The 14358-nt window shown below is 40.4% G+C and overlaps 1 protein-coding gene across 6 annotated transcripts in view; it reads right to left on the reverse strand.

Annotated features, from left to right (window-relative positions):
* Positions 1 to 283: 283 nt before the first annotated feature.
* Positions 284 to 14358, reverse strand: part of akt1 (v-akt murine thymoma viral oncogene homolog 1) — a 94862-nt gene continuing 80787 nt past the window's right edge. For all 6 annotated transcript variants that reach the window (XM_068039045.1, XM_068039046.1, XM_068039044.1 and 3 more), the window contains 4 exons: positions 5642 to 5856; positions 2852 to 2939; positions 1996 to 2098; positions 284 to 1733 (listed from right to left, as the gene is read on the reverse strand). In XM_068039045.1, the coding sequence (XP_067895146.1) occupies positions 1654 to 1733; positions 1996 to 2098; positions 2852 to 2939; positions 5642 to 5856 (486 nt within the window). In that variant the 3' untranslated portion in view covers positions 284 to 1653. The remainder of the gene's footprint in view (positions 1734 to 1995; positions 2099 to 2851; positions 2940 to 5641; positions 5857 to 14358) is intronic.

The following is a 14358-nucleotide window of genomic DNA, read 5'->3' on the forward strand; positions in this document are numbered from 1 at the left end:
CTAATTATCTATCTCTTCCTCCCTGTTCCATCATTAACCAATGTATTTGTTCTTAATTCAGATAGGTATCTACTGTTTGAACCTATGAATAGCACCCAAGAGATTATTCACAAATTTTTGTGACAAAAAATCACTATTCTTAAAAAATAAATAGATTTAATGTTCTGTGTGATCTTAGGAACAATGTCCAGCTAGTTGTCCACTGGTAAGTTTATTTGAGATACACAAGTATTTAATTTAAACTGAAGGAATAATCAGCTTGCAACATCCAATGAAAATAGACTTCAGATGTTATATGTTTTATTTGTTCATTTTTGAAGGAAACTTGTATATTATACATGTAAAAATACTATAGTACAGTACAAAATTGTGGTAACTGGTTTTGTCTACCAAAACCCAGTTAGGTAGTTGTTATCTTGGACCCTCCAAATGCCAAGAGGGAAACAGGAAATACTGAGTGTTTTAAACACTTTTTTGTTGAACACTGACTCCACAAATGCCGTATTGACTGCTAGCTCAACACAGCTGTTTCAATGGAGCTAGAATGGAAGTAAGCAACCTTAAGGGAATGTGACTGATGACTGAACAGGTTCATTACAGTTTGAACACAGTAAGACATTTTTTTCTGCTCCTTTCAGGACAATAATATACAGAAACAAACTAACGACAAAAATATTCCTCAACTTTCACTGTCAAACATTAAATTACTAAATGTGGTATTGACAGAATTGATCTAATTAAAAACACTGATAAATAACACTAGCAAAATGTGAAAGTAACAACCAATGATGCCCAGCAAGTGTCAAAGAAATGGCACGGATACTGACGTAAGAACAAAACAATATTATAAAAGTGTATTTGTCAGTAAAAAAAATTTTTAAATAAAAAAACCAAGTTATATTCTTCAGTGCCAGATTTCAATAGGTGTCTGATTCTAGATTCCAATTTTTTTCCATCACAAACTACAGCAAAAGTTCCTGCTGCTGCAGCTGTTGTTGTTGTGCCTCACTGAGGCCATTTGATGTTGGCACATTGTAGAGAGGTAAACAAATTGCAGGAGAAGCTCTGGTTGGATTCCAGAACTTTTGACCTTTATTAGTACAATGGACCAGTATGCTTAATGAATTGTCTGTGACTTAGAGGTTTACTTATTGCACTAGCTACTAAATTAGTCAGATCTTTCATACATGTTACCAATAGAATAGTCAGGGATGGATCATTACCTAGCTTTTACAGGTTAAAAAAAAATCTCAAGAATCCAATTACAATGAGCATTTTACTAAAACAGAATTTTAAATCTATTTGATAAGTTGGGTGCCTTCAATGCATGCCATAAATATGTAGAGATAACAAAGGAGAGTTCATTTTAAAATATCAGTTTCCACTCTCCTGTCAATCAAAATGATACTCATGTATTCTAAATGCATGCTATCATGATTGTTCACTTAAAGTTAAGTTACTGCATCGCAGCCAGTATTTCAGATTTTAAAAGTGGCTAACTTTCCATCAATATCACAAATGAAGGGAAAATTTTGTCGAAACAGCAAACATTTCTTTTCCAAATTACCTCCAAACCAACCAGATAAGACTGATAACCTCTCATGCATGTTTCTGAGAAGAAGTCCTTAAAATCCAATCTGATTTTCTTTATTCTTAATCCCTTCCACTGGCTGAGTAAGAAAACTGAGGGAAATGTGGTCTTCTCTCATTGTCTATGGATTCCATACTGCCATCTGTTCAACACAAGAGCCTCGTCAATTTTACAGACAAGTGTTACATTTTTAAAAGTTTGACAATCATTCACGCAAATCACACATTCAAAATAATCAGATAATCTCTGAAATTAGGATTTAGATTGAGCAATTCAAGGAGAAACTCACATAGCAGCTATTTCCATCTTGGAATTACAATTGTTATGCACAAAATCAGAAAACACTTCTGTCCTTTCATCCTGATAAACTCAAAAACATACAAAAAAAACATAAGGTAGAATACCTCGATCGGGTGGAGTGATCGTTATTATCTGTGCTGTAAATTCTTCATCAAAGTACCTTGTGTCCATCTCAGATGTCACCTGAGGCTTAAATGGTGGCGTAAGCTGTTGATTATACAAAATGTCATTTTATTATGCTTACATCATAAAGAAACAATCTAATATATAAAATGCTGTTAATACTGGAATAAAATGTGATAATTTGGTCACACAACTGTGTCACAGTAACACAGGATGTGGCTTTATTAAACCCATAATGACTTCCTGTTTTTCATGCTTCCAATGGAAGGGATGTTGGTGCTGGGGAATAGAACAGCTTCCATGTCAAGAAACCTATATCAGCATCAAGCACTCCCAACTCAGGAATAGCACAGCTATACATACAGTAAAGCTCCTTTCACTCTACTCCAACAATGTATCTCAGCTCTAACCCAAGAAGAGTACCCTTGCTCGGAGAATGTGGTTTAGAGTGGTACCTTAGACACACTTCTTGTTTTGGTTTTACAGCATCATTCGCAAAGCACCTGCTCAACTGTCCAGCCTCCTAATTAAACGTTCCCTGAGCAGCATGAGGCAACGGTGTGGTGAGAAAGAAGCAGCCAACAACAGGAAAAGATGTAGAAAGAAGGAATAGAGAAGGACAGAACAGTAGAATTAAGCAGAATAGTACTGTGGGGCATTGGTAGGATGCAGGTTTACATCTGTGATTCCTGCATATAAGCTAGGACTTAATTTTGAATATGCTGTTGAGAGATCTATTCAGTGCAAATGGATATATTCAGGCCCATTTTGTTCAATAAATTATGCATCTATGGTATAAACTGAATGACTGGGTCAAATGGAACATTTCTTCATCACCTTTTTCTGATAGACATCTTGCCATTCAATTCCAGCAAAGAATTTGTCTTGCATTATTTCCTTTGCATCGTCATAGCCACCACCCAACCTAGAGTGGAATATAACAACTTGCATTTATATAGTGTCTAACATACAAAAATGTCTCAAGGCACTTCACAGAGGCACAAGGAAACAAAATTACTCCCAGCCAAATAACATCCCAATAAGAATTTGCATGCACACATGGGTAAAAGTAGAGCTGGCATTAGACAAAAAAATTATTTAGGCTGATGTAAATTCAACTCATTTAGTTTCAAATTAGATCTACCAGGTTAAAGTATCACAGATTAGACATTGACACCTTACAACATATTGATGAAAGCATAATTACATCGATATGTACACCTCACATCACTTCTTACAATGAATTACTTTTGTTGAAGTGCAATGACTGTTGTGATGCATGGAAACATATTAGCAATATCATCCTATACTAGCATTGAGATAAATGACCAGTTAATCTGATTTGTATCAATTAACTGAGGAAGGAAAGTTAACCAGGATACTGGGAGAAATCTCTGCTCATCTTTGAAATGTGCAATTGGAAATTCATCTGAACAGGCATATTGGACCTCAGTTTAATAATTCGTGTCTCAAGCATAGCACTTCTCAGAGCATAGCACTCTTCAGTACTGCATTACAATATAGTAAATTGAGTATTCAAGTCATTTTGATTCATTTTGGTAGGAAGAACATGGAGAGACAATATAAAATAAAGGGTACAATTCCAAAGAGGTTGCAGGAACAGGGACCTGGATGTATATGCACACAAGTCATTGAAGGTTGCATGACAAATTGAGAGAGTGGTTAATAAAGCATACAGTATCCTGAGCTTTATTAATAGGGACAGAGTACAAGAGCAAGGAAGTTATGTATAAGATACTACTTCGGCTTCAGCTGGAGTATTGCATCCAGTTCTTTAGGAAAGACATGAGGGCATTGGAGAGAGTACAGAAAAGATTCACGAGAATGATTCCAGGGATGAGGAACTTCAGTTATGAAGATAGATTGGAGAAGTTGGGATGGTTTCCTTGGAGAAGAGAAGGTTGAGAGGTGATTTGATAGAGGTATCCAAAATAACGAGGGGTTTGGAAGAGTAGATAGGGAAAAAACTTCACACTCGTGGAAGGATCGCAAGTGGGCACAGATTTAAAGTAAAGGATAAGAGAAGAAATAACGACATGAGGAAAAACTATTTCACGCAGCAAGTGGTTAAGGTCTAGAATGTGCTGCCTGAGTGTGTGGTGGAGGCATGTTCAATTAAGCACTCAAAAGGGAATTAGATGGTTATATGAAAAAGGAAGAACATGCAGAGCTATGGGGAGAAGGTGGGGGAACGGCACTAAATGCTCTCTCGGAGAACTGATGTGGACACAATGGACCAAATTGCCTCCTTCTGCACTGTAACAATTCTGTGACGTCCTGGCGTACAGTTTGAACTCTCAATCTGCTGCCCCAGAAGTGAGAGTCCTGCCAACCAAGCCAAGTGGATACAGGTGATAATTAATCTTCTGAGGTGGTTTTAGTTTACATCCACAAGAGCAGGTAAAGCCATTCAGTAATTTCCAAAACTAATCCCACTCAGCATCAGTGGGTGAAACATTCCACCATGCAGAACTCTAAGACAACTGTACCAGGGAATGTGTGTGGCAACAATAGCAAGGTGCTTCCCTGTGGGAGGGAAAGACGACGACTGGACGATTCATAGTCACGAGCCAGGATTTACCAATCTTTCTGGCCAGGCGTGGTGTACATCATGGAGGAACCAAGAACAATAAAACTAAAAAAGATTGGTATTTAAAAAATATATTAAAATGTACTAACTTGTCATATTTCTACCGTAGCCTGATTAATCAAGACTACAACTGTACACAAAAAATATTTTCTTACTGCAAGATATTTTGTTCAGGAAAGGCATGCGTGTGTTAAAAAAAGAGAAAGTACTGGACTGACCAATAATAGCACAAATAATTAGCAACATTTTATAGTTGCTTCGTTGTATTGTGCCTGATCAGGAATTTTTTACAAAGCATGTAAAAGAGGAATAATTTGAAATATCACAATTCTACACCTGAGAAAATATTTAGCTAAGGTTAGATTTGTTACTAGCAGATTTCTAAGACAAATTAAATGATGTGTTTCCGGATCATAGGTGTTAGTATGTATTTTTTAATAGAAAGAACTTGCAATTTTTTTTTAGCACCTATCATAATCCTTGGGATGACCCAAAGCACTTCAAGTGTAGTCACTTGTAATGTAGGCAAATGTGGCAGTCAATTTGCACACAGGAAGGTCCTACAAAACAGCAAAGAACAACTGACCAGATAATCCGTTTTGGCAATATTGCCTGAAGGATAAAAATGTTGTTCAGCATGCCGAACAAATGCCATACACTTCTCTAAATAGTACCTTGAGAACTTATGCATTCATCTAAGCAGGCAGGTGAGATTTCAGTTTAAATACCACTTTTTTCCAGAAAAACCTAGTTATGCAAGTTACATACATCAAAACAGGAAAGAGAATATTCACATCTGGTAAAGGAAGTTTGTAGAAATATAAATTACAGGAGGCATTTCAAAAGCTTGTGTGCTCGGAGAATGTACAATTTCTCAACTGAAATTTAAAATTTATCTTCGATAGCATCAGCTTTCTGCCTCTGAGTGTGCAGGCATTGTTCAGACTTGCAAGCATTGCTGGTGGGATTGCTTATAATTATATACCTACTGTAACCCAGAGAAAGCCAGCACACACCTTTGTTTCGGATCTTTCTTCAACAACCCAGAAAGAAGAGATTTGGCTTCAGGTGACAAAGTGCGTGGAAATCTGATCTCCTCCATTAGAATGAGTTCAAACAACTTTTCATGGTCCTGATTGTAGAAGGGAAGGCGGCCACACATCATTTCATACATCACAACTCCAAGACCCCACCAGTCTACAGCTCGCCCATAGTCATTATCCTCTAAAACCTAAAACACAAGAAAATTGGAGGTGTGGTATAAATTAGAGAGATAAATATGATTAGTTGCAAGATTATCTGAACAATCAAACATGGCTATAAGTGTGAACAATTCATATATTATTTTCAGCTCTTACAAGGATTACTTGCTTTCAGGCACAACCTTATGGCCAGGAAGGAAGAGCAATCAAGTGAATAGTTAGGTACTTCATTAGCTACAAGTGCAACTGTTGTTGGTAACTAGATAAACAATCTGCATCAGTTCTACAACCACTGGGCAAGCTTTATTCCATGCTTTATAAACAAACATATGACTTCAATCATGTCAAAAAAAAATCCAATCAAAAATTAGATGACCTTTTGCCATCCCAAAATGTGCTGATTGTTCATTTAACATCAATATAGCACCTCTCATGTAACAAATGTCACAAAATGCTTTAAAGGAACTGAGAAAGTCTGGACAGGAAGTGGAAAAGAAATTATGAGAGATGGAGGGGCAAGTTTAGCAGAGACTTTTGAAGGTAGAGAGAAAAATGATGACACACATGGGTGCAGGAGAAGACTTTATGTGCAGAAACATATTGCTCAAAGGATCTGCTGTCAGATGAGGAAGGGGAGGAATATACAGTTAGCCAGAATCAGAGATGCAGAGTGCATGCATGCTGAGGAATAGGCCTGATGAGTGCAAGACGAAAAGCTTTGACAAATGTCTCTATTTTCAGCAATCAGGACAATCACAAGAATAACCAATGTAAGGGAAAACCACAACTTATACTGCATGAGAAGAGAGTGCTGATTGGTTGGCAAGTGAACTCTGATTGGTAGAGGTGTTGCCATGGCGAATGCACCAATTTACGGTGACTGACAGTTAACTACCAAGCTTTGTTTAAAATTTAAACCAGGCAGCTTGACTCTGATTGGTCAAGGCATTGCCCTGAGGAATGAACAAGCAAATGGCTGTCACTTATTTTGTTCAGCTGAAACAGGCGCAATGTTTGTACATATTCTTTCTGTCTGCAAAGAACGGGCCCTGTGTACTAACATATGTAGCTTCCGGTATGCGCAAATGTGCCACACTGCAAGCCCTACTGACAAAGAATACGTACAAACATTGCGCCTGTTTCAGCTGGGAGACCCAAGAGGAGCGAGAGAGAGAGATAAAGGGTGCAAACAAAGGCAGAGAGACTGGGACCTGAGGGGAGGCATACCTTCGAGACCTTCAGGCAGTGGAATTCCAAGTGACGTCGGGCTTCAAAAGGTGACGTGGGCGCAGGGAAGCAGCTAATTGGCAAGTAGGTTCAGGTGAATTTTTCTACACGTATCCATCTGCAGCTACTGGCTACCCACAATATGGAGCTGCGGGTGGATTCACTGTGGAGCATCTGTGATGCTGAGATCGTCGTGAATAGCACGTTTAGCGAGGTGGTCACATTGCAGGCAAATGCTGCAAAGGCATAAAGGGATTGGGTGACCACCAGGCAGAGTAGAGGAAGGCAGACAGTGCAGGACTCCCCTGTGGCCATTCCCCTCTCTAACAGATGACTCAGGGGAAAGCAACAAGAGCCAAGTTCATGGCACCATGGGTGGCTCTGCTGCAGAGGAGGGAAGGAAGAAGAGTGGCAGGGCTATAGTGATAGGGGATTCAATCTTAAGGGGAACAGACAGGCATTTCTGCGGCCGCAAAAGAGATGCCAGGATGGTATGTTGCCTCCCTGGTGCTAGGATCAAGGATGTCTCAGATAGGCTGCAGGGCATTCTGAGGGGGGAGGGCGAGCAGACAGTTATCATGGTACATATCGGTACCAACGACATAGGTAAAAAAAAAAAGGATGAGGTCCTACAAGCTGAATATAGGGAGTTAGGACATAAATTAAAAAGTAGGACCTCAAAGGGTAGTAATCTCAGGATTACTACCAGTGCCATGTGCTAGACAGAGCAGAAATAGCAGGATATATCAGATGAATACATGGCTGGAGAAATGGCGTAAGGGGAGGGATTCAGATTCCTGGGACATTGGGACCAGTTCTGAGGAAGGTGAGACCAGTACAAGCTGAACGGGTTACATCTGGGCAGGACCGGGACCAATTTCCTTGGGGGGGCGGAAGGGTGTTTGCTAGTGCTGTCGGGGAGGGTTTAAACTAGAATGGCAGGGGGATGGGAATCTGAACAGGGAGACAGAGGAGGGGGAAACAAGGTTAGAAATGAAAGACAGAAAAGGTAAGAAGCAAAAGTGGAAGGCAGAGAAAACAACGTAGAGAAACAAATGGGGCCATAGTGCAAAATAAAGCTAAGATGACTAATAATGTTAAAAAGACAGGTCTAAAGGCATTGTGCCTTAATGCGCGAAGCAGTCGCAATAAGGTAGATGAATTAACAGCGCAAATAGATATAAACGGTTATGATATAGTTGCGAATATGGAGACATGGCGGCAGGATGACCAAAGATGGGAACTGAACATCCAGGAGTATTCAATATTTAGGAAGGAAAGGCAAAAAGGGAAAGGAGGTGGAGTAGCGTTGTTAGTAAAGGAAGAAATCAATGCAATAGTGAAGAAGGATATTGGCTCGGATGTGGAATCTGTATGGGTGAAGCTAAGAAACACCAAAGGGCAGAAAACATTGGTGGGAGTTCTCTATAGACCCCCAAACAGTAGTGGAGATGTAAGGGATGGCATGAAACAGGAAATTAGAGATGCATGCAATAAGGGTACAACTGTAATCATGGGTGACTTTAATCTGCATAAAGATTGGTCAAACCAAATTAGCAATAATAGTCATACAGCATAGAAACAGGCCCTTCGGCCCACCGCGTCCATGCCAACCATAATGCCTCTCTATACGAATCCCACCTGCCTGCATTAATTCCATATCCCTCTCTCTATGCCTTGCTCATTCAAGTACCTGTACAGATGCCGCTCAAATGTTGCTACTGTTCCTGCCTCCACCACGTCCTCTGGCAGCTCATTCCAGATACCCACTATTCTTTGTGTGAAAAATTTACCCCTTTGATCCCCTTTAAACCTCCTCCCTCTCACCTTAAATCTATGCCCTCTGGTATTAGTCACCCCTACCATGGGAAACAGACTCTGGCTATATACCCTATCTATGCCTCTCATAATTTTATATACCTCTATCATGTCCCCTCTCAGCCTCCTTCGCTCCAGGGAAAACAGAGCAAGCCTATCCAATCTCCCTTTATAACCCAAGCCCTCCAAACCAGGCAACATCCTTGTGAATCTTTTCTCTAGCTTAATCACAGCTTTCCTGTAGTGCGGCGACTAGAACTGCACACAGTACTCCAAATGCGGCCTAACCAACGTTATGTACAACTGTAACATGACGTCCCAACTCTTGTACTCAATGCCTCGGCCGATGAAGGCAAGCATGCCATACGCCTTCTTCACCACCCTGTCTACCTGTGTTGCCACTTTCAGGGAACTATGTACTTGCACCCCAAGGTCTCTCTGCTCAACACTCCCCAGGGCCCTGCCATTCACTGTATACTGTGGAGGAGGATTTCCTGGAGTATGCACATGACTGTTTCTTAGACCAATATGTTGAGGAACCAACTAGAGAACTAGACTGGGTATTGTGCAATGAGAAAGGATTAATTAACAATCTGTTGTGCGGGGTCCCTTCGGGAGGAGCGATCATAACATGATAGAATTCTTCATTAAGAAGTAAAGTGAAGTAGTTGAATCCGAAACTAGGGTCCTGAATCTAAATAAAGGAAACTACCAAGGTATGAGGTGCGAGTTGGCTATGGTAGATGGGGAACTTTACTAAAAGGATTGATGGTGGATAGACAATGGATAATATTTAAAGAACGTGTGCATGAATTAGAACAATTATTCATTCCTGTCTGGTGCAAAAATAAAACTGGAAAGAAATTAGGGGTAGTATTAGATCCAAAGAGGAGGCATATAAAATTGCCAGAAAAAGCAGCAATTCTGAGGATTGGGAGCAGTTTAGAATTCAGCAAAGGAGGACCAAGAGTTTGATTAAGCAGGCGAAAATAGTGTATGAGAGTAAACTTGCAGGGAACATAAAAACTGACTATAAAAGCTTCTATAAATATGTGGAGAAAAAGATTAGTGAAGGCAAATGTAGGTCCCTTACAGTCAGAAACAGGGAAAATTATAATGGGGAACAAAGAAATAGCAGAACAATTAAACACATACTTTGGTTCTGTCTTCACAAAGGAGGACACAAATAACCTCCCAGAAATTTAGGGAACCAAGGGTCTAATGAGAGGTAGGAACTGAAGGAAATCAGTATTAGTAAAAAAAAAAGTGCTAGGGAAATTAATGGGGTTAAAGGCTGACCAATCCCCAGGGCCTGATAATCTACATCCAGAGTACTAAAGGAAGTGGCCCTGGAAATAGTGGATGCATTGGTGGTCATCTTCCAAAATTTTATAGACTCTGGAGCAGTTCCTACAGATTGGAGGGTGGCAAATGTAACCCCACTATTTAAAAAAGGAGGGAGAGAAAAACAGGGAATTACAGACCAGTTGGCCTTACACCAGTACTAGGGAAAATGCTGGAGTCTATTATAAAGGATATGATAGCAGAACACCTGGAAAGCATAAACGGGATTGGACAAAGTCAGCATGGGTTTACGAAAGGGAAATCATGCTTAACCAATCTACTGGAGTTTTTTGAGGATGTATGACTAGTAGAATAGATAAGGGAGAACCAATGGATGTGGTGTATTTGGATTTTCAGAAGGCTTTTGATAAGGTCCCACCATAAGAGGTTAGTGTGCAAAATTAAAGCACATGGGATCAGGGGGTAATATACTGGCATGGATTGAGAATTGATTGATGGACAGGAAACAGAAAGTAGAAATAAACAGGTTTTTTTCCAGGTGGCAGGCAGTGACTAGTGGGGTACCGCAGGGATCACTGCTCGGGCCCCAGCTATTCACAATATATATTAATGTCTTGGGTGAGAGAACTAAATGTAACATTTCCAGGTTTGTAGACGACACAAAGCTGGGGGGAATGTGAGCTGTGAGGAGGATGCAAAGAGGCTCCAATGTGATTTGGACAAGTTGGGTGAGTGGGCAAATGCAGTATAACGTGGATAAATGTAAGGTTATCCACTTTGGTTGTAAAAACAGAAAGGCAGATTATCTGAATGGTGACAGATTGGGAAAGGGGGAGGTGCAATGAGACTTGAGTGTCCTTGTACACCAGTCGCTGAAAGCAAGCATTCAGGTGCAGCAAGCAGTTAGGAAGGCGAATGGTATTCGCGAATGGTGCCTTCATTGCAAGAGGATTTGAGTACAGGAGCAAGGATGTCATACTGCAGTTATACAGGGCCTTGGTGAGACCACATCTGGAGCATTGTGTGCAGTTTTGGTCTCCTTATCTGAGGAAGGATGTTCTTGCCATGGAGGGAGTGCAAAGAAGATTTAATAGGCTGATTCCTGGGATGGCAGGATTGATGTATGAGGAGAGATTGGGTCGACTAGGCCTATATTCACTACAGTTCAGAAGAATGAGAGGAGATCTCATAAAATTCTAACAGGACTAGACAGACTAGATGCAGGGAGGATGTTCCCGATGACTGGGGAGTTCAGAACCAGGAGACACAGCCTCAGGATACAGGGTATGCCTTTTAGAACCGAGATGAGGACAGATTTCTTCACTGAGAGGGTGCTGAACCTGTGGAATTCTCTTATCGCAGAAGACAGTGGAGGCCAAGTCATTAAATATATTCAAGAAGGAGATAGATATATTTCTTAATGCCAAAGGGATCAAGGGATATGGGAGAAAGCGGGAACAGGGTCCTGAATTAGACCATGATCTTTTGTGAGTGCCAGAGCAGGCCCTAAGGGCCGAATGGCCTACTCCTGCTCCTATTTTCTATGTTTCTAACACTCAAGTTCCAAGTTCTGTACTACTAAACGATATTTGAATAGGGCTGAAAAAAATTACAGGCACTCCATTATAGGAAGACTATCAAAGCAATTGAAAAGGTGCAGCTTGGATTCACATGGATGTTACCATGGATGAGGGATCACAGTTATGAAGAGTGATTTAAGAAATTAGGACTTATGTCACCAGATCTGAGAAAACTAAGATGACTTTATGGAGATGTTCAAGATCATGAAGGATAACAACAAGGCGTCTTTAGTGTAGAAAAATCACAGAGGCATGACGAAAACAGACACTGAGAAAAGAAGCATTTAAAGCGTGAACAAAAGCTTGGTCAAAGAGATGGGTTTTACAAAGTCTTAATGGAGGAGAGGTAAGGGAGGAAATTCCAGTAAGTAGCAAAGCAGCAGCTGAATCCATTAGAGTCAATGGTTAGGTAAAGGGTGGGTGAAGGGTTTGTGACAAAGGCTGGTGTCAGAGTAAGGGAGAATTTTAAATTCAAGATATTGGAGGACTGGGAACCAACGTAGGTTAGCAAAGAACGAGGTGATGGGCAAACAGGCCTTTGTCCAGGATAACATTCACGCAGTACAGTTTTTGATGAGCTGGAGTTTAAGAAAAGTAAAGGATTGAAGATGGGAACATTGGAGTAATCAAGTCGGGAGGTAATGAAGGCAAGTCCGAAGATTTCAGTGGCAACTGACTTAAATAGGAGCTGCAAAGGTAACGTTACAAAGATGTAAGTAAGCAATTTTTTTGCTGGAGAGTATGTGGAGTCAGAAACCAGCTCAGGGCTAACACGGAGGTTGCAAATAGTCTTCTTCAATCTGAGAGAGATGTTAGAGATGGGGTTGGATTCAGTGGTAAGAGAGCAGAAATAGTTGCAGGATCTGATGGTACTAGCTTTAGTCTTCCCAATATTTAGCTGCAGAAAGACAAGATTGGATGAGGCAGAATATTGGACAAGCAGTTTGCCAATAAACAGGCAATGAAAATGTTGGGAGAGAGAGCTGGGTGTCATCAAAGCACATGTAAAAGCTAATCTCAATTCAGCAGATGTCAAAATGGGACAGCATGTAAATGAAGAGAAGAGGGGGCCAATGGGAGACTTTGAGGACTCTGGAGATGAAGGTGCAGAGAAGCAACTGTTAGAGGCACTCTATGCCCAGTGAGATAAGCATGGGACCATGGGCCAGTTTCATAGAGCCGGGCAGTGGAGGAAAGGCATTGGAGCAGATAGGATGGTTAAGGGTGCCAAAAGCCGTAGAAAGGTAAAAGAGCTTATAAGTCTAGACTTGTGGAATAGGTGAATCTAAACAGAATGGTTTTTTAAAAAAAGCCACAAGGCATACTTTGAAACAGAGCTTGGAAATTATCATTAAAGTGAAGAAAACTTAAAATATGATTCTGAAATAAAAATGATCCATAATCTTCATCTCAAAAGATGTATACTTAACTGGAATGTTCTAGAAGCAATGCAATGGAAGGTTTCACCATAAACACTGATCTTGTAATTACAGATACAATGCACTCCACAAAAGAAAATTGTTCCTCACTCTCAATCTGTAAAGGGCTAAAACTATAATGGTCCGGACTTTGTGGTAGTAATGATGGTGAAATTGTCAGCATTTGCTGTCATTATTCCTCTGAAACTGACAGCAAATTCGCAGTCCATACATAAGCAGTTAAACATGGAAATCCAGATGTTTCTGTCAGTGTTTCTATACATCCCCAAAGGCTGCACAGCTGAAGTGCCGCCAGTCTGCAATCAACTAAAAGTCAACAAACTTACAAGAAACTTTCCCTTTTACGCGATTAGTCTAGTAGTAAAAACCCTTGATAAAGTTAGACCTTGCTGAATGAGGTTTAAAGGAGTGGTTAACAGCGTACTAAGTTCATATTTACTGAGTGTGGGTCCCTTAGAGGATGAGACTAGGGAATTAATAACAGGGAACAGCGAAATGGCAGATAATTTAAACCAATATTTTGCATCGGTCTTCACAGTGGAGGACACTATAAACCTCCCAACAATAATAGTTGAGCAAGGTGTAAATAGGAGGGAGGAACTTCTAACAATCTCTATCACGAGGGAAAAGGTGCTGGACAAACTGATGGGACTAAAGGCAGACAAGTCACCAGGACCTGATGGCCTGCATCTAAGGGTTTTAAAAGAAGTGGCTGCAGAGATAGTGGAGGCATTGGTCATAATATATGAAAACTCACTGGATTCCAGTAGGGTACCAGCAGATTGGAAAACTGCTAATGTGACGCCCCTATTCAAGAAAGGAGGGAGACAGAAAGCAGGAAACCTCAGACCAGTTAGCTTAACATCAGTCATTGGGAAAATGCTAGAGTCCACTATTAAGAAATAGCAGGACATTTAGAAAAACATAATACAATCAAACAGAGTCAACATGGTTTTATGAAAGGGAAATCATGTTTGACAAATTTGTTAGAGTTCTTTGAGGATATAACAAGCAGAGTGGATAAAGGGGAACCAGTAGATGTAGTGTATTTGGATTTTCAGAAGGCATTTGATAAGGTGCCACATAAAAGGTTATTGGACAAAATAAGAGTTCAGGGTATTGGGGGTAATGTGTTGGCATGGGTTGAGGATTGGCTAACACA

Source organism: Heterodontus francisci, chromosome 9 (assembly GCF_036365525.1).
Source record: "Heterodontus francisci isolate sHetFra1 chromosome 9, sHetFra1.hap1, whole genome shotgun sequence".
In the NCBI taxonomy this organism is placed as follows: Eukaryota; Metazoa; Chordata; class Chondrichthyes; order Heterodontiformes; family Heterodontidae; genus Heterodontus; species Heterodontus francisci.